General features: G+C 42.4%; 1 protein-coding gene across 2 annotated transcripts in view; it reads left to right on the top strand.

Annotated features, from left to right (window-relative positions):
• The window catches only part of PARN (poly(A)-specific ribonuclease), a 228,896-nt gene that overhangs the window by 121,626 nt on the left and 82,705 nt on the right, over nt 1-24,565 (top strand). For both annotated transcript variants that reach the window (XM_077448968.1, XM_077448969.1), the window contains 2 exons: nt 6,334-6,389; nt 9,387-9,473. In XM_077448968.1, coding sequence (XP_077305094.1) covers nt 6,334-6,389; nt 9,387-9,473 — 143 coding nt within the window. The remainder of the gene's footprint in view (nt 1-6,333; nt 6,390-9,386; nt 9,474-24,565) is intronic.

The following is a 24,565-nucleotide window of genomic DNA, read 5'->3' as shown; positions in this document are numbered from 1 at the left end:
AGTGAATTATTAGTGAAGTATGGTAACCCTAACCCTCACTTCCTGCCATTTACCTTCAAACCCCTTATGCCTCTGCTTGCTCTGTAACTGACCCTGGCTTGTTATTCGACCACGCTTCTGCCTACTGATTTTGTACAAAGCTCTGCCTGATCTGGAACTGACCCTGGCTTGTTATTCGACCACGCTTCTGCCTACTGATTCTGTTTATGCCTCTGCCTGATCTGGAACTGACCCTGGACTATTATTCGACCATGCTTCTGCCTACTGATTCTGTACATACCTCTGCCTGATCTGGAACTGACCCTGGACTGTTTGACCATGCCTTTTGCCTGCCTCTTGGACTGATCTTGTACCCTCTGTGGACTAGTGGGATTCATAACAGGGGTCTCACATATGTGAGGGGCTCCAGAATTGATTTTTTGGATGAAGAAGACAATTTCCTTTGTTTTCTCATTCCTAGGGTCTGGAGACTCGGAGGCTTCAAAGAGATTTGGGTGGGAGAAGCCTCTACCCCTATCCCCATTCTGTCCTGAACAAGGCCCTACTTCTGCCTGCTGCCTGTAGGACCTATACCATCATGCCTCTGCCTGTCGCATGAACTGACCACACAACATGGATGGACCATGTTCCTGCCTACTACCAGGACCAATATTTTGGCAATGCTGACGATCTCTGCCTGCACTGACCTTGGACTGTATATGGACAGTATCCCTGCCTGCTGCCAATATTGACTATGGACAGTATACCTGCCTGTTGCCTGGAAAATTGTGTTCATTTTTGCTGACCAAGTCCCTGTCTGCTGCCTGGACCAGTGCTAACATCCTGTGGACAACTGTGCTGCTAAAACCACAGGTAATCTTTTGTTTACTCTTTTCTCGGCAGAATGTATTTTGGGGTGTAATTCTTGGTATGTGCATGCTATGTGTCCCTGGAACACCTGATGGTGTTCCTTGCATGTTGGGCCTCTGTATGTGGCCAAGCTGTGTAAAAGTCTCACACATTTGGTATCGTTATACTCAGGAGGAGTAGTAGAACGTATTTTGGGGTGTCATTTTTGCTATGTAAATGTTATGTGTTGGAAATATCTTATAAATTTACAACTTTGTGTAAAAAAAATGCGTTTTCATTTTTTTTCCACATTTTCCCAAAACTTCTGGAAAAAAAATGAACCATCAAACGACTCATTATGCCTCATAGATTATACGTTGGGGTGTTAGCTTTCCAAAATGGGGTCACTTTGTGGCCATTTCCATTGTCCTGGTGCTCCAGGGTCTTCAAAACTGTAATAGGTGGTTGAGAAATAAGATGTGTAATTTATGCTCCTAGAACGCCTGATGGTGCTATTTCAATATTGGGCCTCTGTATGTGGCCAGGCTGTGTAAAAGTCTCACACATTTGGTATCGTAATACTCAGAAGGAGTAGCAGAACGTATTTTGGGGTGTCATTTGTGGTATACACATGCCACGTGAGAGAAATAACCTATTATATTGAAAATTTTGTGAGGGAAAAAAAAAAAAAAAAAAAATCTTCATTTTGCAAAGAATTGTGGGAAAAAGATGACAACATCAAAAACCTCACCATGCATCTTAGTAAATACCTTGGAATGTCTACTTTCAAAAAAGGGGTCATTTGGGGGGTATTTGTACTTTCCTGACTTGTTCGGGTCGCAAGAAATGAGATAGGCCACCAGTACATCAGGTGTGATCAATTTTGTGCGATTCGCACCACAGCTTGGAGACTCTCTAACTTTCACAAAGACCAAATAATATCCACTAATTTGGGTTATTTTTACCAAAGATATGTAGCAGTATAAATTGTGGCCAAAATTTATGAAAAAAAAAATATAATTTGCAAAATTTTATCACAGAAACAAAGAAAAATGCGTTTTTTTTCAAAATTTTTGGTCTTTTTTCTTTTATAGCGCAAAAAATAAAAACCCCAGAGGTGATCAAATACCACCAAAAGAAAGCTCTATTTGTGGGAAAAAAAGGACACAAAATTCATTTGGGTACAGTGTTGCATGACTGAGTAATTGTCGTTCAAAGTGTGAGAGCACCAAAAGCTGAAAATTGGTCTGGGCAGGAAGGTGTTTAAGTGCCCTGTAAGCAAGTGGTTAATCTGTTGGCCTAGTGCCCCATATACGCATTTCATATTGGATCTGTGATGCAGAGGGGTGTGCTTATCAATATCTGAATTTTAAGTCAACAGTTTGGCAAGTGCTACAGAAGTTGGTGAGAAGGGGGTTCTGAGCTGTACTAAAGGGAAAGATCTGAGGTGAGGGGAAGGAAATGTCACCCTGCCAATTCATGCTGCCAGTTTTCAGGTAAAGCCCTTCATTTGTGTATTGGCGGGGGGGATTTGCCAGAGGTTTGTTTTAAACTGCTGTGCCTTTCAAACTTAGAATGTTTTACTTTAAGACAGGAATCCTATGGAATCTGGGTGCTCTACCTGTGGCCCTTAAGCTGTTGCAGAACTAAAAGTCCCAATGAGGCATTGCAGGCCACTAGATGTTACTAACATAACTCCCAAGGGTAGAGGCATGATTGCACTTGCCGTTTCGCAACAGCTGGAGGGCCTCAGGTTAAGCACCTATGCCCTAGAAAAATTTTGTGTTCTGTGCTTGTGTTTTGAAGACCTTTATAGCCTGCATGGTGACTGGGGAATTGAGTCACCAGTGGCTCTTTAACTCTTTATTTCAATAAGATTTGAGAAGCTTCCTCCAAAACCCAATATTTACTTGGGGCTCCTTGTCTTTAACCCTGCCAAGCTTCTAAAATGGTTAGTAGATAAAGAACAGTTTAACATTCTGGGATTTTTTGCCTTTTGTAGGGATGGACAAAGCCCTGAACAGAGCTTGGAAGGAAATTTTGACGTTCTAAGAGAATGCTTCCTCTGCCAGTCTGCTTTTTTTGTTTTTTGGCTTTTTAATAATAAAAAAAATGTCCATCACTGCAGTGTGCATTGGAGGATGCAGCACTTATTACTGCCACAAGAGGTTTTGGACACCATATAAAACAAAACCAAATGGGACCAAATGTCTCTTGTGACTATACCCTCTACTTTTTTTTTTTTTTTCTTCTTTATCTAGGGTGCTAGGTCAAAGTCTAGGGGAGTTGCTTGCATATCTTTTTCTCCTGCGAAATGTGTATTTGGTCTTTTATCCCTACAGGAGAAACCCTTGGTACCATTGTTTCAGAAGTTGGTTTACCTAGTGGTCAATACTTTAGCAAGGAGGGACTCGGTTTTAAACCTTATCTTTGTAAGGTACTCTTCCTCATTCTTCACAGGGATAAGGTAGTCTTGAAACCTATTCGGTCTTCTTGCCACGTGTCTTTAGTCTATAATAATAATATACGCAATGTAACGCGTGGTGCATGTGACCATATGCTGGACAGATATTTTGGCCATATCTGACACTTTGCATGAACCTACTCTGAAAGAATTGTTTTGTTTGGGACCACTGGCACCCGACTCCTAGGAGATTTAATAAAGACATGTAATGAACATGTATGTAATGCTCTGCACAATTTAAGTGTGAATGATTTGTGGTTTAGAGGTGTGGTGTTCTTGTAACCGTGCAATGTTCTGCTGCAAATTAGCAAATTGGACAGCTGCAAGAAAATAAGTAACAAGTCATGGGAACCAAATACCAACACTAAAGAGATGGCAAGCAAAATGATCAGTCTAAGTGACCCAGATTTACAGTGCCTTGAAAAAGTTTTCATGCCCCTTGAAATTTTCCATATATTGTAATGTTACAACCCAAAAACGTAAATGTATTCTATGATAGACCAACACAAAGTGGCACATTTGGTAAGTGTGAGAAAAATGATGAAAGTGTTTCAAAATTATTTACAAATATCTGAAAAGTGACGCATGCATTTGCATTCGGCCCCCTGATGCCTCTTCTATTGAACTCTTCCACCTAATGCCCCAACCCCCCCCCCCCCTCCCCCCGCTCCTGCAGCTGTTGTCTTCCAGTGTGACACAGGTTAATAGAATGAAGGGACTGGCACTCATCAAGTCCCTGACTATGCCCACCCTTTCCGCCCTGCTGCTTCATTCATAGAAGCAGTACTACTGCTTCTATGAAGGAAACCTGCTCTATGAATTAAGGGGGTGAACCTATCTCCCATTCATAGATCACTTTTTAGTAATCTATCCCACTTCTCTGGTTTAATTGTCCAGGTTCATTTTATTATGGGCTAGTTTAGGGTGTTTATTTTCATACTTTGTCATTGAGCAGATTTGTAAGATTCTGGCCACTTGCATATCTGGAATCAGGCAATATCATGTGGCAATATCACCCATTTTCAGTGCTTTAAAAGAGATGCTCTTATGCCTTGTTGGAGAGGCAGTTGCACAAATTTTGCAGTCTCCGAATATAAATGTTGGTGAATATGGGCTTGAATTTATATATTTTTTTTCTCTCATTTGGTTGCCATGCATTTACATAAACTTGTAAAGAAGAATAAAAGCAAAAGCACAAACGGACCTAATCTGGCCTGTGTACCCCATTTGTAGGAAATCAAACATTGGTGCTTAACCAATCCTAAAAAAAAAATTAAAAGGAGTTTACTTCTAGTGTGTGACAGGTCAGGTTCTTCGCATTCACATTAGAAACTGTCTGCACATTGTGATCTTATGGCAAGAGTAAGGGCAGTTTGTAGCGTTCACATCAAGACTGGATCTCTTCCTCTACTTGGATTACAAAAGCATCTTGAAGCAGATAAAATTTTGATCGTAAGATCAACTGCAGGTCAAATGCAGCTGTCTGTGAATTCTGAATGCTCTTAGAAGGGACTCAAACTGTTGTCGAAGCAAACCGTTTTCCCATTGACCTAAGCTCGAAGATGCTCTACACTGGCCTATAGTTGTCCTCTTAAAACTACAAGTGAACACAAATATGAAAATGCTGTATGTAGGAAGTTGTGCTGAAGCTTGTGCATGTTTGCTATTCTCAGGGCTTTCTTTCTGCCGGAATGCAGCGGAACTGCTTTCCCTCTCCTCTGGCAGCCCTCTCCTCTGGCAGCCCTCTCCTCTGGCAGCCCTCTCCTCTGGCAGCCCTCTCCTCTGGCAGCCCTCTCCTCTGGCAGCCCTCTCCTCTGGCAGCCCTCTCCTCTGGCAGCCCTCTCCTCTGGCAGCCCTCTCCTCTCCTGCCTGTCATTTAATACTGAAGCCAGTAGAGGAAGTTTTCTGCACAGCGCACTTGCTCCACTGGCTTCTCTATACTAGTGCTGGGTATTCCAGGCTGCTGCCCTCGATCACTGATGAGTGCTTCTGATCCTATAGTTCAGCTGCTGCAGTGCTTTGGGAGGAAGCTTCCATCCCTGCCTGCTGCCGCTACTCAGCCTTTGTAGCATGGAGCAGAGGAGCCCTGAAACGCCTCCTCAGCTCTGTGCTACAGTAGGGGGAGCTCTCCAGTCCACTGCACTGTGCAGAAAAAAAAGCCTGCGTGTACCCGAGTGCAGTGATGGAGGAAGAGTTTGCTAAATTAAAGCCCAGCCCCCTACAGTTAGTAACACACCCCTAGGAACACTTAACCCCTACACTGCCACCCACTGGTTAACCCCTTCACTGCCAGTGTCATTTACACCGGAATCACTGCATTTGTATAGCAGTGATTGCTGTATAAATGACAATGGTGTCAAAAATGTCTGTGTCCGCCATAATGTCGCAGTCACAATAAAAAATCACTGATCGCTGCCATTACTAGTAAAAAAAACAAATTAAACAAAAAAATTACAAAATAGGGTACAGTTTTATGGCATTTTTATTAAACGCTGTAACTTTTGCGCAAACCAATCAATCGCTTATTGCGTGTGTTTTTATTTTTTTGTACCAAAAATATGTAGAAGAAAACAGATCGGCCTAAACTGAGGGAAACATTTTTTTTTTAGACCTTTTTGGGGGATATTTATTATAACAAAAAGTAAAAAATAATGCATTTTTTTTCAAAATTGTCGCTCTATTTTTGTTTATAGCGCAAAAAATAAAAACCGCAGAGGTGATCAAATGCCACCAAAAGAGATCTCTATTTGTGGAGAAAAAAGGACGTCAATTTTGTTTGGGAGCCACATTGCATTACCACGCAATTGTCAGTTAAAGCGACGCAGTGCCGAATTGCAAAAAGTGGTCTGGTCTTTGACCAGCAAAATGGTCCGGGGCTGAAGTGGTTAATATTCTCAAGTAAAAAAAAAAATTTCCCCCAAGATTCTGTTGTGTATTTGCCGTTCATCCAGTTATTCTCTTGTAGTTCTTAACTAAAGGTTTTCAATAGTCAGAATGTCTTTTCTTCTTGTTCTAAAATCTATCTAATCTTTTAATTTCAGGTTATTTTTGATGAGGGTTATGGACATTCCTTATCTAAATCTGGAGGGACCTGACTGTAAGTAAATTCTTTGAATATTGTTTGCCATGTTCTAACTTAACGTTTTTGATATATTTTCCTGCACGCAATAATTTTGGTTTAGCTGACCAAACCCATAGTTGTATGTATGTATGTGTGTGTGTGTGTGTATATGTGTAATATATATTCTTCCTGAAAACACTTAAAAACGATATCAAATATGCAAATGTGTGCTTTGTCGGACCTAATAAAATTTTTGCCATTTGGATTAATTCTCCTGCTGCAAGACTTGGGCTCCGTTCACACTTAGGCGGTTTTCTGCTGTGAGCCTTGACTCTAAAAACACCCAACAAGACAATCCCATTCATGTCAATAGCCCTTGCTCACATCTGAGTTTTTTGTCTCCCTGAAGCAAAAGGCCGTCGCTCAAAGTACAGGAGCTTCTTTTTTGGACCAATTACAGGCCTTCTCTTTTTGCTTTTTTTTTTTTTTTTTTTTTTTTTTTTTTTTGACATTGGTGACTTTTCTGACCTGTGCAAAATCGCGCTGCTTTCTGCCTGACTAAAATACGCTCAGGTGTGAATGCACCTTAAGGACCCAACCCTAACCTATTCATATACAGGCATACCCCACTTTGCGTACACTCGTGAGTAAAGACATACCTGGGAGTGTATGTAAAGTGCCTCGCAAGAAAATCTTGGTCAGCTTGACATGGCACTGCTACCGAACCATAAGTGACAGGGACTTTAAACTTGGAGCACGGGGGTGGGGTCTGATTTTTGGGGTCGGCAGTATACCTAGGTAATTATTTATGCCTGTAAATTACTATTTCATTGCAATGCATGCATTGGGAAGTGTAAAAAGGTATTTCTTCAAGTACATTTTTGTTTTGCATACATGCTCTGGTACCTTTTTGTGTACTTAAAAGTGGCCTATACCTGTAGTAAATATTGTGAGACCCTGCTGGCAGGATTATGGACGGTGTGCATATCACTTAAACTTAAATTTTACTCTCTCTCAATAGTCTGTATGTTGCTAGCATTAGTAAAAAGTATATCATATTTACAGGTGTTAAAGGTTTTAAATTCAGTTACTTCCTGGTTTCCAATGCCTTGGAAAATGATGTCCTACATCATAGGAGCCTTCATCAGGGGAGGAGTTCTTTTCTCACCTAAGCACACCCTAGCATGCCTGAGCTAAGGGCAGATGAATTATAGGAAGTAAAATGCTGCATGAATAATCTGTCCTTGCTGAAAATGGCAAGAATTGCCAAGGGGTGTTTTTCAAACTGATTTTGCCACAAAATAAAGCATGGAGACATGGCTGGGTGGGTTTTCTTTTTGAATATTAAAAATGAATTAAATTGCTTGTTTGGTTTGTGGTGCTCCAGATGCAATTTAGTTCTACTGGATGTTTGTTATACACATGGTGAGGGGCTGTTGTGGAGAAAACGCAAACATCATTTTTTTTTTTTTTTTTTTTTTCCCTCAATCTTAAATTCTATTATCGGTCCTGAAGCCCAGAGTTTTTGTAGAACTTTCCTTGGTCCACATCTTGCCTGATGGCCAGACCTTATTATTATACTCGGTTTGCTGCTTGTTAAAGAAAAGTGCAGCATGAGCTGTTTGAAAGTTGTAGGCACACACTAAGCATCATGGCACTAAAACAATCCAAAGTCCCATAAGCTCCTATTAAGCAAAATCCAATTTACATATGGGTATTTTTTTTAGGATGGGGAGAAAGCCGGACTGCCTAGAAGAAATCCATACAGACCCAAAAGGCTTAGTGTTTCCACATTTCCACCCGAGTTGGGACTAGAATAATTTATTTGTTGCGTGTTCCCATTTTTCTGCTTGCAGGTCTGAGTGCTTTTACTTGCTTACGCTAGCAACCCAGCTTCCCTTATGTAATGTACTTGCGTGCACACACGCCCTTCTAGTTTGCCTTTTTGAGAGCAGTTTTCTGGCAGAAAAAAAAGCTGAATGCTCCGTGAAATGCAGCCAAACTTCGTTGGGCTGTACTTATCCTAGGGATTGCAGGAGTACAGTTCGTTATGCACTCCTGTGAACCGCTTTTCAGCGGACTGATGTCACAAAGCCGGTCCAGGCTTGTGAAACATTGCGACCATATGGTCAAGATCTACCCACATACTTGGCCTGCCACCTGACTCTGCCTCAGCTAACTGCTGAGAGCCTAAGCCGCCCAGTGCTTCAGTGAGCATGGGAGAGCAGAGACCCAGTGACTGACGGTCACCAGCTCTGTGCTCTGGGAACTCTTATCCGATCGTCAGTCTGATTGCTCAGTTCTCAGTCAGCCTTGGAGCCAATAGGGGACTGATGCTGCATTCACCTAGGTATGTATGGTTGAGCGAAGGAGAGAAAGAGAAACAAATTCCATACTCCTTTGAAACTCTCCTAAACTCTTGTACAAAAATGCTCTATATGCGCCTTTTTTTTTTTTTTTTTCCCTCAGCCTAGTGTGCATGGACCCATGGGGCCCCTTAGTACCCAAGGGGGCCGAATGTTGGGTAGCATCAGCTGGTTCAGTAGAAACCAGCCGAATGGGCATGTCGAAGGAGCATGATTGAGAAAGGTCTGCCCGATCAGCAGTGACTAGACTGTTCTTGTGGGGGGGCAGGCTTGTAGGCAGTCGCCTTGTCAGAACACAACAGCAGGTGTGATTGCTTTAACACTGGATAGTTGGTACAGTGGCTCCAACTTGAGCTGCCGGGTGTGTTTTTTTTTTTTTTTTTTTTTTTTTTTTTTTTCCTCCACTGCTGGGTTGAATGGAAAAAGAGAAACTACTAGTATGTACTAGGTGTTTAAGCAAAAAGAGGATGGAGCTAAATGGTCTTTTAAAGAAATCTTAAATACTTTATACCAATACTTTATACCAATACCTTTTGTGTGACTTGTCATTGGAACGTTAATATTGCAGCAGTTTCCCTGAATATAAAAAAAGTATTTGAACTTTGTTTTCTTGCTAAGCCTGTCCATCAGTTTCTGCTTTTGAATTATTATTATTCTTTTGTTTTAGTGTTGCCTAAACGAGACAATGTCCTTCATGTAACTTTTCCAAAAGAATGGAAGACCAGTGACCTTTATCAACTATTCAGTGCCTTTGGTAAGTGTTTTTTTTTTTTTTTTTTTTTTAATGGGGGGGGGTTTGATCTGTGCTTGTATATCTAAGGACAACAAAATAAATGATGGCTGTTGCAAGGGGGAACTGTCTGTTTCTGGTCACGTATGCTCGATCTCTGCAGTTAAAAAAAAAAAAAAAAAAAAAAAAAAACGCAAGTAATCAAGGGATCATTAAGAGCCTGCCATTGTAATGGGTATATGTTTGGTAAAGCACTGTATACAAACATCAGAAGCCTTACTCATTAGGTCTGAATACACTTCAGCACAACATTTACTAAACTGATGACTATCCATAACCTCATGTCCAACCTGTGGCCCATGGAATATGAAAAAGTCATGGGTGGCATTAATGTCCATATTGGTTTGACTTTGGCTATTAAGTGTCATTTGTATATGTCTCTCTAGCTTCTGCCAAGAATTCCATTCCCTGTATCCCTGTGGATGGGTCTCATTGAAATACTACACATTTAGCTACCAGTGCTCTTCCCAAGGATTCAGTTTTGTTTGAGCACAGGTTTTATATAATCCCAACTTTTTTGTTCTCTGTAAATATAACTGTAGCACTAATTCAGGGTGATTTTATGCAAGGCTTGGCATAGTTTTAAAATTTCTGCCGTGCCCTCTTTTGTGCGCACACCCTTGATTTGTCGATGCCTGCAAACTTTTTAATATGCATGTTCTATATCCAAATGCAGCGCTTAACTTCAAATGGCAGATCTTTCCAAGAAGGGATAGATATGAAAGGACCCATCAGCTTTAGTGTGTAAGGAAAAGCACACCACACCCAAGTGAATACAATCTGCTTACCAGAAAGTAGTGATAAATAGGCATGTGATCATTAATCGCAGGGTATCAGTGTCGCTCTCCCAGCACTGAGGGTAAATGGAAAGCAATCCAATTATCGGATACCATTTGTAAAGGGCACTTATTCATATAAAGTCCCCGAAACCTCAAACGCCAGAACCAGAGGATATGATATCCGATCAATTGGTCACTGGTACCCAAATGCAAAGAAATAAGGCAGCAATAGTGAAGCCTGTTGGGTAAAAATAGTAATTTATTGTAGTTCACTTACAGGTAGTTGCAGGATACAGTAGTCATCGTATGTAAAAAAAGTGTCTCTCGGCCTGCTTGCATCTCCCTGCCTGACATGTTTCATCAGAGGTGTGGCCTATTGACGCAAGCATGCCCCCTTTTAAGCATAAAATCCAGTGACGTGACTACCGGAAGGCTGAACTCTCCGGGGCCCCTACGTCAGCTGGAAATACAATCCTTGAACACCACCACTGCACTCTATGGCTGAGCACTCATAACTGGAAACAAAGAATGACGCACCTACCGGAGGGCGGAACTCTCCCAGAGCCTCACCAACCGGAAATTAGTCGTTGGAACAAACGTGGTTGCAATGTGTTCCAGTGACTTAAGTGGTGACATAGGAAGAAAGGTGGAACGTGATTGTGTGATTACAGCAACCCAAAACACTATCAAACTGCATAAAAAGCCCATCTTTCGTCCTGAGTGCTCTGTCTCATTGGCATAAAAATGAGCTTTTTATGTGGTTTGATAGTGTTTTGGGTTGCTGTTTTGGCACAAAATCACGTTCCGCCTTTCTTCCTGTATTTTTGAGTTACCACTGGGTCGTGGAATTAAAGCGCGTTTGTGATGCGTCCCAGGGACTTCATTTCCAGTTGGCGAGGCTCTGGGAGGGCTCCGCTCCCCGGAAGGTGTTATTCTTTGTTTCCTGTTATGAGTGCTCAGCCGTAGAGCACAGGTGCAGCTGTGGTGCTCTTCAGTGATTGTATTTCCAGGTGACGTGGGGGCCATAGGGTTCAGCCTTCCGGTAGTCACGTCACTGGATATTATGCTTAAAAGGGCCTGCTTGCGTAAATGGGCAATACCTCTGATGAAATCATGTTAGATGAAACATGTCAGGCGGGCAGATGCAAGCATGCTGAGACGTGTTTTTTTTTTTTTTTTTTTTTTTTTTTTTACACATGACTATATCCTGCAACTACCTGTAAGTGAAGTACAATAAATTACTGGTTATATATGTATGTGTGTGTGTGTGTGTGTGTGTGTGTGTGTGTGTGTGTGTGTAATTTTGGATTCGTGATCTTTGACATGAAGTCCAGCAATATGAGGGGAGAGTCGAATTTTCTGGGCTTAAAGGTTCCATCAATGGTGTAAAAATAATTGGAGAGGGGGCATCCTTGTCTGGTGCCATTAGTTATTGGGAATGGGTCAGAAAAGGTTCCGTCTGAAAGGACTTGAGCTGAGGGATGGGTGTAAAGGGCTGAAATGGCTGATAGGATATTACCGGTGAAACCGAATTTGCTGAGGGTATGTTTTCATAAAGCCCCAGTCTATCCTATCAAACGCTTTTTCTGCGTCCAAGGTTAGAAACAGAGGGGATGTTGTCTCGGCGTGATAAAGGGGATGTTATTTTACGAGTTGCATCAGGTGCTTGTCAACCCATAATAAAGCCAACCTGGTCTGGATGTATGAGATGGGGTATAATTGGGGCTAGTCTTTTGAGATTAATTTTGCGTACAGTTTTTAAAGTCAGTGTTCAATTATGAAATGGGATGAAAGTTAGATGGGGTAACTGGCTCCCTTCCTGGTTTAGGCAATGTTAAAATGGTAGCGGGAAAGCATTTCATTAGGTAAAACACCTGAGGACACAGCAGGGTTGTATACCTGACAAAGATGTGGAGCTAAAGTCGTGTCAATTTTGTAATATTCGGCCGAGAAGCCGTCCGGGGGCTTTACCTGAGGGAAGCAGTGATATAGTTCTAATGACTTTGGAAGGGGTTAAGGGGCAAATTTTCAGATGTTCAGGAGACCGTTTAGGTAGATTTAGTTGGTCTAGAAATGTTTTGATGACAGTGTCTGTAGGTTGTGGTGTTGCTGGATCAGATGCAAGATTGTATAATGCGTGATAGTATGTTCTAAAAGCGTTAGATATGTCCTTCTGGTGGTATAGTTTGCCTCCATTAGAAGGGTGTTTTGAGGAAGGTTATCCTATGTTAAATTCTTTTTTGCTTAATTTGGTTCGCTAGGAGCTTGCCAGCTTTGTTCCCAGCCGCATAGAAGGCAGTGCGTAGTTTAAACAGATGTTTTGCATGTTTAGCATGGAGAAAAGATCTAAGGTCGTTCCTAGCTTTGAAAAGTTTGTCACTAAGTGACAGTGATGGGTTAGCTTTGCTTGTTCTAAAGTGGAGATTTTGTCTAGTAATTCGTTTGGCTGCTGTGTCCTTTGGCGCTTGGCATGAGTGCTTATCTTTATAGATGTACCACGGATGTTTGCCTTATGGGCTAACCATAAGGTAGACGGGTGTGGAACTGATGACTCGTTCATTTTGAAGTAGTCCTGTAAGGTTTGAATGAGGGCTTTGTTACTGGGATCACCATTAGAGGCAGGTTGTTCCTCCAGTTCAGGAAAGTGGAATGTATAGACTTGTCCCCCAAGTTTAATGAGATGGGTGCATGGTCAGACCATGTTATGGGCTGGATATCGGTGTCAAGGGCATATTGTAGAACTTATTTATTTCCCACAAAGAGATCTATTCTGGAGTAGGTGCAATGGGGTTTCGAAAATCAAGTAAAGTCCCTTTACCGAGGCATGCTGGCACCTCCAGATATCAAATAGTTAGCGTGAAGGAACTGAGCAAGTGTCGCAGGATGTGGTTTTCTGTTGGATGGATCTTTGTCGATGGAGTCATCAGGGGAAGGTTAAGGTCTCCACATATAATGGTTTAGCCTTGTTGAAGGCCTTGAATTTTTTCCAGGGTTTATGAAGAAAACTCATTTGGCCTGAGTTTGGGGCATAGACGTTTACAAGCGTTTAGGTGACGTTAAGTTCTCCAAATTAGTATGACAAGATCTCCCCTGAGGGTCAGGGTGGTTGAGATTAGTTTGAACGTAATGGTATCTTTAATAGCGATGAGGACCCCTTTTGATTTGGTTGGGGTGTTGGCAAAAAAGACATGGGAAGTTTTTGTGAGACATGGTGCAAGGTTTTTCCTGGCAGAAGTGAGTCTGCTATAGTTTATAGTATAGTTTCCCGGGTGGTTCAGCCCCCTAACGTTTAAGGAGGTAATTTTTGATTGGCATTGTGGCGTCACTAGTGTGTGAAGTGTTTAAAAAAGTGGCAGTTCCGTGTGGGGATTCCGCGTCAGCAGGGTAGTAGGCCCGGTGGAGTCCCAATGGACAATGCTAAGATGGTCACTAGATGTGGTGGTCAACTTATGTGAAAAGAGTAGCTTATAGGCTTCAGCTGGGTTTCGGTTGCTGCAATGTTCGGTGTCAGTCTTTGCTGAAAAGTACAAGCAGTTGTGGACTGTAAAAAGTCCAGAAACAAAGCAATAAATGTCAGTATTGTAACAGTATATCAGCAATTATGCTGTATACATAAACAGGAAGAAGGGTAACTTGGGAATGAGTGGTAAATATTGCAACTTATATTGGAGTTGTAAAGGCCATTCGGAGGAAGAAGGCTCCGGCGAGCAATTCAAGGCTTGTATATTTCCTGGAGTTGTGGTGACAGTTCAGGTAGTCATATCATCAGAAAGGTCAGTCATCCCAATCGCCAGCAGTACGGCTGTGTGTGGTGCGATGTGGATGACGTTGCTCCAAAGGTTCTAGGATGAGCCACTGGTGCAGTAGGGAGAAGCCTTCAACCAGGTTGTGGACAAAGACTTGTTATCTTTGGTGATAAGTTTAACTGGGTAACCCCAATTATAAGGAATCTGGTGGTTCCGAAGTGGTTTGGTAATGGCCAAATTTCTACACTGCATCATGGTGTATTTGGATAAATCCGCAAAAAAGGCCAGGGCTGCATACGGCTGAGGGTAATCAGTAGGGTTCCTCGTAGCACGCAGCAGTTTTTCCTTAATGTGGAATAAGTGAATGCGGACAATGGTGTCTCTAGGTATGGCGTCCGCTGGGTGTGGCTGCTTGGGTAAGCGATGTATGCGGCCGATTACTAGTTCCCCTGGAGGGGTGTTGGGGAGAAATGCAGATAACAGCTGCAGAAAATCTTTCAGTGCAGATTATGGGACAGATTCTGGTATTCCTCTTATTTTTAAGTTCCTTCTGGAATGGTCTTCCAAATCTGCTATTTTGGCTTTGATCCATTCAATATCTTCTGCCTCATCCCCTTGTGCATCTACTAAACTGTTAAGAGGAGGTCACTTCTCCCAGCTTTGATTCTATAGTTGTGACTGTCACATTTAGTTCTATCGGAGCGAATGGCGTAATGACAAACATTTCCTTTATAGTAGTGTCCAGGACAGGCTGGTTTCGTGTAGGATAGGCAGCAATGGAGCTGGAATCAGGTTGGTTAATGGGAGGCATTATGTCAGGGTGGCTTACCTCAGGCAGATGTGTCCTGTGTCAGCTTCAGCTTTGTCTTAGCTGGGCTGGTGGAGGGAGTAGATGCAGCAGAGATGTTTCCCGTACTGTGTGGCAACACAGGGGCTCCTGTTAGTGAGACATCAGAGGTGGTGTGTGTGTGAGGCCGCCTCGGCGTGCACCTGTATGGCGTCAGCGCCATCTTGGGATCCTGGTCTGTGAGGCGGCGGATAGAATTACTTCAATTTCCGCGGTGGCAGACGTTCTTAAGTTTGTGCATCTCGGCCGTGATCCTGGGGGTTCTTTGTCTCTACCGGAGATGCTGTGGTACAGTGTGGTGAGCTGTGTCTGACGCTTGTGCCCCGAATAGCCGTCGTTCCTCAGAGCTCCTTCTCTAAGCAGCCATTGCGTTTGGCTGCCGGCCACGCCCCATAGCTTTAACTCTTTTGTGGTATTTGTGGATGTGGCTCTTTATCTTGGATGGTGAAGCTACCCACTCCTCTTGGCAAAAAGCCTGTAGTTCCTGTAAATTCTTGGTGTCTTGCATGAACTGCACGCTTGAGATCTCCCCAGAGTGGCTCAATGATGTTTAGGTCAGAAGACTGAGATGTGCACTCCAGAACCTTCACTTTATTCTGCTGTAGCCAATGACAGGTCGACTTGGCTTTGTGTTTTGGGTCACTGTCATGTTGGAATGTCCAAGTACGTCCCATGTGCAGCTTCCTGGCTGATGAATGCAAATGTTCTTCCAGTATTTTTTTTTTTTTTTAACATACTGCATTCATCTTGCCAACAATTTTGACCAAGTTTTACTGTGCCTTTTTTGTAGCTCACACATCTCCAAAACATCAGCGATCCACTTCTGTGTTTCACAGTAGAAATGGTGTCCCTTTTCATCATAGGACTTGTTGACTCCTCTCCAAATGAAGAGTGTGTGGTTGTGGCCAAAAAGCTCAGTTTTGGTCTCCTCGCTCCAAATGACTGCCAGAAGGTTTGAGGCATATCTCTGCTGTTTGGCATATTGTAAGCGTGATTCCTGGTGGCATATGCATAGTGATGGCTTAATTCTGGACTCGATCATTCAGCTAATTTCTTAAAATTTGCTTCCTTATTGTGCATCTTGAAATGGCCACACCAAATGTTTTCAGAGAGTCCTGTATTTCACCTAAAGTTATTTGTGGGGTTTTCTTTGCATCCCGAACAATTTTCCTGGCAGTTGTGGCTGAAATTTTAGTTAGTCTACCTGGCTGGTTTGGTTTCAACAGAACCCCTAATTTTCGGCTTCTTGATTGAAGTCTGAACACTGCTGATTGGCATTCTCAAGTCTTTTAATATCCCTTACCTTTTTTCCCGCAGATCTTTTTACAATTATTTTGCTTTCCCCATGACTCAATCCAGAAACCTCAATGCAGCACTGGATGAAAGATGCAAGGGTCTGTCAGGAGTCCAGAAACGATGGAGGGGGGGGGGGGGGGGGGGGAGATGGAGTTTATATTAATTTACATGTATATTATAAGCAAACAGATCCTTTTTTTTATTTTTTTATTTTTTTTTTATGTCTCTATCCTTTTTAACCACTACAGCCCCGGACCAATAAACACCTTAAGGACCAGAGGTCTTTTTCCAATTTCGCACTGCGCTGCTTTAACTGGTAATTGCGCGGTCATGCAATATTGCACCCAAACGAAATTTGCGTCCTTTTCTTCCCACAAATAGAGCTTTCTTTTGATGGTATTTGATTGCCTCTGCGATTTTTATTTTTTGCGATATAAATGGAAAGAGCGAAAATTTTGAAAAAGATATTTTCTACTTTTTGTTAAAAGAAAAATCGAATAAACTAAATTTTAGTCATACATTGAGGGCAAAATGTATTCAGCCACATGTCTTTAGTAAAAAAAAAATGTCAAGCGTATTTTTTGGTTTGCGCAAAAGTTAGTCTACAAACTAGAGTACATTTTCTGGAATTTACCCCGCTTTTAATTTATGACTGCCTATCTCATTTCTTGAGGTGCTAAAATGGCAGGGCAGTACAACCCCCCCCCCCCCCCCCCAAATGACCCCATTTTGGAAAGTAGACACCCCAAGGAAATTGCTGATGGGTATGTTGAGCCCATTGAATATTTTTTTTTTTTTTTTTTTTTTTGTCCCAAGTGATTGAATAACGACACAAAAAAAAGTTTACAAAAAGTTGTCACTAAATGATATATTGCTCACACATGCCATAGTTATATGTGGAATTGCACCCCAAAATATATTCCGCTACTTCTTCCGAGTATGGGGATACCACATGTGTGGGACTTTTTGGGAGTCTAGTCGCGCACGGCACCCCGAAAGCCAATCACCACCTTCAGGATTTCTAAGGGTGCAAATTTTTGATTTCACTCCTCACTACCTATCAGTTTCAAAGGCCATAAAATGCCAAAATAGCACAAAACCCCCCAAAATGACCCCATTTTGGAAAGTGGACACCCCAAGCTATTTACTGAGAGGCATGTTGAGTCCATGGAATATTTTATATTTTGCCACAAGTTGCGGGAATATTACAAACTTTTTTTTTTTTTTTGCACAAAGTTGTCACTAAATGATATATTGCTCACACATGCTATGGGCATAAGTCAAATTACACCCCAAAATAAATTCTGCTGCTTCTCCCGAGTACGGGGATACCACATGTGGGGGACTTTTTAGGAGCCTAGCCACGTACGGGACCCCGAAAACCAAGCACTGCCTTCTGGATTTAAATATAAAATGCTACCAAAAAAACTGTTAGCGATCGCAGGGATCAGGCCTGACTCTGCGATCGCTGCAGTTATGTGTTTAGTGTGTTGTAAGTGACAGTGATCGATCGATACTGCACTTGGGTGGGCTGGGCAGAGGGGCAAAACGCAGGTGCTAGCAGGTATCTGGGCTGATCCCGCTAACGATGCGTTTTTTTGGAACCCTAAACTGCTGGGGACGCTAGTATAGATCTGATCAGATATTGATTTGTTCAGATTCTATACCACTATGGGAGGTTTATGCTTTGCGTGTGGGTGTTAGCGGTACTGGCACTAACCTAGCGCTGCCTGGGGCGACGCAGACCCTGACTCTAAAACCTAATTGATATCACCCGCCGGGTGATCAGGGGGTTAAACCTTTATTGGGTAATAAATGGTGGGTGCCCTGATGCTATAAAAAGCAAATTAACCAGCGTCACCAGTGTCACTTATACTGTGATCGCTGGTGAAAGGGTTAACTAGGGGCAATCAGGGGGTTAAAACCATTATTGGGTAGTATATTGGGGTACCTAGCGCTATAAAAACCTGGCAGTGAACCTAAAAAAAAACTAGCTACCTAGCGACACTAATGCAGCGATCAGAAAAATGATCGCTTAGTGACACTGGCAAAAGGAGGTGAAAGGGTTAACTCTAGGGGCAATCGGGGGTTAAATCTTTATTGGGGGGTGATAGGGGGGGGGGGTTTGTGTGCCTGTGTGTACCTACATGTCAGTGTAGTGTTGGTTCACACTTACTTTTAGTCTTCTCCTCGTAGTCCGGTCAAAAAGACCGCCCCGAGGAGAATGACATCACTTCCTCCTTCCTGTGTAAACAATACACAGTGGGAGGAAGCTTCTCATTGGCCAGCAGCGATCCAGAGGGGGTGGCCAGAAACCAACGGCCATCCCCTCATCACGGATCGCTCCTGGAGCGAACCGGACCACGGTATCCAGCGGGAGGGGGTCCGATGGGACCCCCCACCCACTGGAAGGCAGGCACGTACATGTACGTACTTGTGCCTGCCTGTGCCATTGTGATGACGTACAATGGCAATACGGCGGTCCTTAAGTGGTTAATATACACCTATGATAAAAACTATAGACTCTTAATTTTAAGTGGGCAAATTTACAAAATCTGCAGGGGATCAAATAATTTTGCCCACTGTGTAGCAGTCTTTACTACTTGGGGCTAATATTGAAAAAGGCATCATGTTTTTGTTAAAATCCTTAAGTTGCTCTGAGGTTCCTCCTACAGGTTGCTACATCACTACTATGCGTAGTGACTTACCCCCATGGGGAGCATTCTATCCAACTTACATGAAGTTGTAAGTTAGTAGCAGCACTTGAATTTTGTACTTGCTGAAAATATAAGTAGTTGCTTCTTCAGCATTACATGAAAGATGTTAAATGCTCATCTTGCAGGGACAGGGTTACATTATTAGGGATACTACCCCACTTTAGCTAAAGAGTTTATATAAAAAAAAAAAAAAAACCCATGGCTTTTTCACAATTTGTGCCAAATCCAGCCAACATTAGTTACTGCAAGCTATTAAATGTTTCTACATACCGGTTTGTTTGTAAATTAAAGGGAGAATGGAATTTTTTTTTAATGATCTGACTCAGCAGCACAGTCTGAAAGAAGGTAGGATTCAGTGTCTAAATCCAGGATGCTGAGATAAACCTTTTGCAAACTAAAAACTCCATTCTAAAATGCCCACAATAGCTCTAGTTGGTACAGCACTTCACATGTGTTTGAACATTTTATGCTGTCTTCAAATGTTAAGCCGATCCCAGTTGGCATACATACCATATAGCTTGACATCTTATTGCACATTTCATCTCCGCGTCTGGAATATAGGATTTCTTTAAAAAAAAAAACTAGCTCGCTTATTAACCGATGCAACGTAATCTCTAAGTCTTAGACATATTTTTTTTTTTTCTGATTACATTAGCTGTCTGATATCCTCAATTTTCATTTATACTCTGCAGCGGCGCAGGGAAGGCTTTTTGGATTTTGAGATCTATGGGAATTCTAACTTTGTTTTCATCTGACTATATGAGGAAGGTGGCATACGTTTTTAGGTGTAAAATAAGAAGTTTAGTATGACCAAAGTCAGATTTATTTATTATTATTTTTTTTTTTTTATTCTCTAGCTTTTAAAGCAACCCGACTATATATTTTTAGAGCTGCATCTGGAATACTGTATAGTATATTCTGTTACAGGAGTTCTATTTATTATCAAAGGCTTTCAGAGCAGAACCCTGTACAAAATATTATTGCTTTGGTTAATGGCACAAATGCATTTTATTGCCTTTCTAGTTTTTTTTTTTTTTTTTTTTTTTTGCCATTTTGTGTTGCTTTGCTGTGATAACCCTCAACACAGGTGGGGCAAGACTTGAAAGATATGTTTGAAAGCATCAAGGGCGTTAATTATCAGAATGGGTAGGGAGGAATGAAGGGTTCTGGATTGGAACAGATTTTAATAGGAGCCAGTGGTGGGACCACAGGTTTTCTTCTGTATGAATTTATGCTGCATTTGTTACATGATGGATTTATCAAAGCTATAACATATCCAGAGAATACTGCGTTTTTGTTGCAAAAAAGGTAACTGCTTTTTTTTTTTTTTTTTTTTTTTTTTTTAATCTCTAGGCTTGTTTTTCAAGTTATTCATTAGCTAATATTTCAGTTTTCACACTACTGCAGATTCACAACTTTGTAAATTAGAAAATGCAAAAAGGCATTTTATAAAACAGGAAATGTAACCTTTACTTTTGATAATTTTATTGTTTAAAGATTATGACCCAGAAAAATTGCCTGCAGTTAATGATTGTGAATGTTCTAATTACTGCTTGGTTCATTTTCTAAATGTACATAACTGGGTACTAACATTTTGTAGGTAAAGTTGACCCAGGGAATATCTAATTACCTCTTGAATCAGGAATATTTTGCCTTCCTCTGGGTCAACTGCGGGTGTAAGATTGTATAATTTATTACCCTCCCCCCCCCCTTTTTTTTTTTTTTTTTTTTTTTCTCCCCTACATCATGGGGCACAGGATAATAATCATTACCTGCTAGGTTATACTTCATTAGGTGAATGGACATCAGTAGACCAAAGGTTTTCAGACAGGTAATCCCTATATAACCCCTCCAATACAGGAAGTACTTTAGTTTTTTACCAGTGTCTGCAAGGTGGATGGCATGGTTTGTTTGATCTTTCTGAGCTCCAGGTCTCTATCCTACAATCGGTTCCAAAAATGAATCGAGGGATTGACCAATAATTAACAGTAGTTGAAAGTCTAGCTAATACACAAATCTGATCTTCCACAGGAAGAAAATATTAGGTTGAAATAAAATATTTACATGAAGGAGTAGAGTATATTCCTTAAGACGTAATCTACAAACATGGCTACAAATAAAAGGGCATACCTTTCCCCATAATTGGCCATTCTTACCACGGTTCCATTCTGATGGCTGGTTTCCCAGAAAGAGAACGTTACCTTACCTCTGCTGAGTATATCCCTTCATGCTGATGCCCTATAGGTTGGCCTACTGTGACTTCTGATTGGTTAGCTTTCCTGAGCCAGCCCCCTTTAATGCAAATCCTAGTGATCCAGATGCACTTGAATGGTCCCGTGAAGTTTAAGTAATGAAACCTGGGGTGGGACTTCAGTGCATATCCCAGCATGGGGTCCTTTGTAGTAAGTTTGTGTACCACAATGAGGTTTGAAATCCATTGCTTGTACCTGGGCACCGACTTGTCTGCAGATATATGTGAAGATAGAATATGTTCTGGCCTGCATAGATGCAAGCTAAATGTAATCTCTTCCCAATTACGGTATTTTACAGCTATTAATGGAGATTTCACATAAACTCATAAGGCAACAATTTTATGCTTGGATAAATGGTACCTGAGCCTCGCAAAGAAGACTTAAGAGCCTGCGAGGTCTTCCCTGTAATGTGGCCTCTGGGCACTGGACCCTGCTGAGTGGAAATCATGGACACTACAGTGCTAAGGCATTTCCTGCAGGGTGCTGTACAGGTCCAAGGGAGTGGTCCCTAAACATGAAAGGGTACCCAGTCCTTGAAGGTCTAAGTGTCAGGAACCCGTCGTGAAGGGTAAAGATTGCAACATTGGTTCCTAAGTGGCCCTGCGCCTAGACAGATAAGTGAAACCCCTTTATTTTATTATTGTTGGGTGTCTCAGTGATTGTAACAATCAGTCAAGCTAGCTAAAGGCTGGACATCTGTGTGCAGTTACCATATGGGGGAGTTCTGGGCTAGCTGTGGGTGTTTGCAAAGTGTACCTTTTTTCGCTTGTCTGGCTGTTTACTTGTATGATGGTGCACTACAGTGTGCCGCTTGGCCATGGTGCACTTGAGTTTGCAAGAGCGCAGCTGGGCTCAGCAATTTGTTTTGGTTGCCATGGTGCACGCGTATTTGCTGCACATGCGTAGTAGCCTTTATCTAGGCACACAAAGCTTTGCGTCGTATGCAAATAGTCACACCCACTTGCTAGACCACACCAGGTGTGCGCATGCATAGAACGTTCCGGCACACACCCAGCTTATTTAAGCTGTGTATGCAAAGCATGTGGTGCTTCCAGTAGGCAGCTGTGAGACACAGAGCAGGCTCTGTACAGACACTTGCAGTGGTTCATTTCTCCTTACCTGGGTCTTGTGAGTCAACAGATGTTGCTTGGCAGGCTAAAGGTGCTAAGGATTATTGCATAGGGGCTTGGTGAACCCTTTTTAAAGGGTCTCCCTTTTGTGGTGTTTTAACTACACTCAAGTACTTTGTTTGTGGCCTTGAATGTCTTCCAAAAAGAGGAGTGGGACTAACACCACAGGGAAGGGCACACCTACATCCTCAGTAGTTCCTGATGAACCTAGTCGTATCCGTAGTTTTTTTTATCCTCTGAAAGACCCTAGGCTCCCAGGCAATCTGAGCCGCTGCACCTATCTGATATTGTGCCTACAGTCAACGCTGCTGCTTCACCCTTTATCACTAAGGATGTACTATCCTCAGCCCTAGCTGGGTTAGAGCACAGGATTGCTGGCATGATTACCTCCATCCTGCAGGGTGGGAGGAAGCATGACAGATCCCCTTCCCCGGAGTCTCCTAGTCTGAAGCAGGAATGGGTTGAGGATGGGGGAAGAGCTGAAAGCTCAGGATTCGGTGGAGTGACCGGCAGATGAGTCTGCATCCGAGCAATCTGGACAAGATCACCACTATGTCTGCCTCAGTGGTTTTTGATTCCGACTCTGACCGAAATGGTTTGTTCTGCCTTTTTAAGTTACCTCTTGCAGAGGGGGCTGAGCCCCCTGGTCCTCTTTGGGATCTGAGAACTTTTCAGGTCGCACAGACTTTCTCGCTACACCCCCTGTTGGAACAGGCGGTGTATGCTGATTGGGAACATCCTGACAGGACTTATATATTTTTATTTTTATTTTATTCCTCCTAAAAAGGTTATCCCTTTTTATATCCCATGGATGAAAACGTTGCTAAATGGAGCATGCCAACTGTAGATGCAGCAGTCTCTTCCTTTAACAAGAATTTAACTTGTCCGGTAGATAATGCACAGGACTGTTGACAAAAAATTGAAGTTCTTAGGGAAGCCTTTAATTTCTTTGGGCAGTTCAGCCATTCAGTGAGCTGTTGCAGCAATTGGTATTTGCCAGTCCGTAAAGGATCAAGTCAAATGGCTGGATAGGCCTAACCAGGAGGATGATCTGCCTGAAAGACCGCTATTCCACGAGCGCTGTGTTTTTGCTGTTGATACTTTAAGAGCCGGTTCACACTGCGGGCGATGCGAGGCAACACGACTCGCCTCGCCGCGCTCTGGCAAGTCGCCCCCGTTCTGTACAATGGAACCGTTCTGAGAGGAGCGACTCGAGTCGCTCCGACTCAGAAAAAAGGTTCCTGTACTACTTCTGGGCGACCTCGGGGCGACTTGCATTGACTTCTATACAGAAGTCATCTGCAAGTTGCCGCTGAGGTCGCGGCAGGTCGCGGCGAGGCAAGTCGGTGTCGCCTTGCATCGCCTGCAGTGTGAACCGGCCCTAAAGGATTTAGTATAGCAGGTTTCTCATCTGGCTTTCTTGTCTGTACATATACGTAGACTTTTATGGCTTAAGAACTGGTCAGCTGAGCTTCCTTGTAAAAAGTTATTAGCAGGTTTCTCGTTTCATGGGGAATTATTTTTTTTTATTCAGTGATCACTTGGACAAATATATCCAAAAGATTTCAGGAGGGAAGAGTTCACTACTTCCTGTGAAGAGAAGCACCAAATGTCGTTTAAAAACACAGGGACTGCTTCCTCAAATGTCTGTCAGGGCTGTCCTTTTGAGGGGAAGCCACTAATCCATCATGTGGGGGGGGGGGGGGAGGCTGCTGTACTTTGTGGACATTTGGAAAACAACAATTCAGGATGAGTGGGTCACCAATTATATCTTGCGTTTTTACAAGCTGGATTTACACTAGGTGACCCCTTAGGTTTCTAACATCCAGCGTTCCCTTGGATCCTCCAAAAATAAAACTTCTTCCTTCAGGCTTTATTTCTAGTGCATCAAGAAGTGATTGTAGAGGTTCCGGTATCGGGGGCACAGGGTTTTACTCAAACCTGTTTACGGTTCAGAAACCAAATTTTTCATTCATTCTGTACAATAACGGTTTACAAAACTCTTCCAGGTTGCCAACTTACATTTAATTTTTAGAGAAAATGACAGCAGCTCCTATAGGGCAGTTTTTAATGACTTTAGCCTCTTCCCGCCAGCAGTACATCATATGATGTTCTGGGCATATCTGAATGATGCCTGCAGCTGCAGGCATCATTCAAATAACCTATTTCCCCCGGCAATTCCCTGCACCATAAAAACAATCATAGCGGCTGTTTAGCTACTTGATTGTTTTTACAATTGGCGGGAGGGAATTTCCCTGCCCTCTGGGCTTCTGGCTCGCCCGTGCGATT

This window comes from Lithobates pipiens, unplaced genomic scaffold (genome assembly GCF_037356315.1).
Source record: "Lithobates pipiens isolate NorthernLeopardFrog02 unplaced genomic scaffold, aLitPip1_a1.2 Scaffold_22, whole genome shotgun sequence".
Classification (NCBI taxonomy): domain Eukaryota; kingdom Metazoa; phylum Chordata; class Amphibia; order Anura; family Ranidae; genus Lithobates; species Lithobates pipiens.
This window is presented reverse-complemented; position numbering and strand designations above follow the sequence as displayed.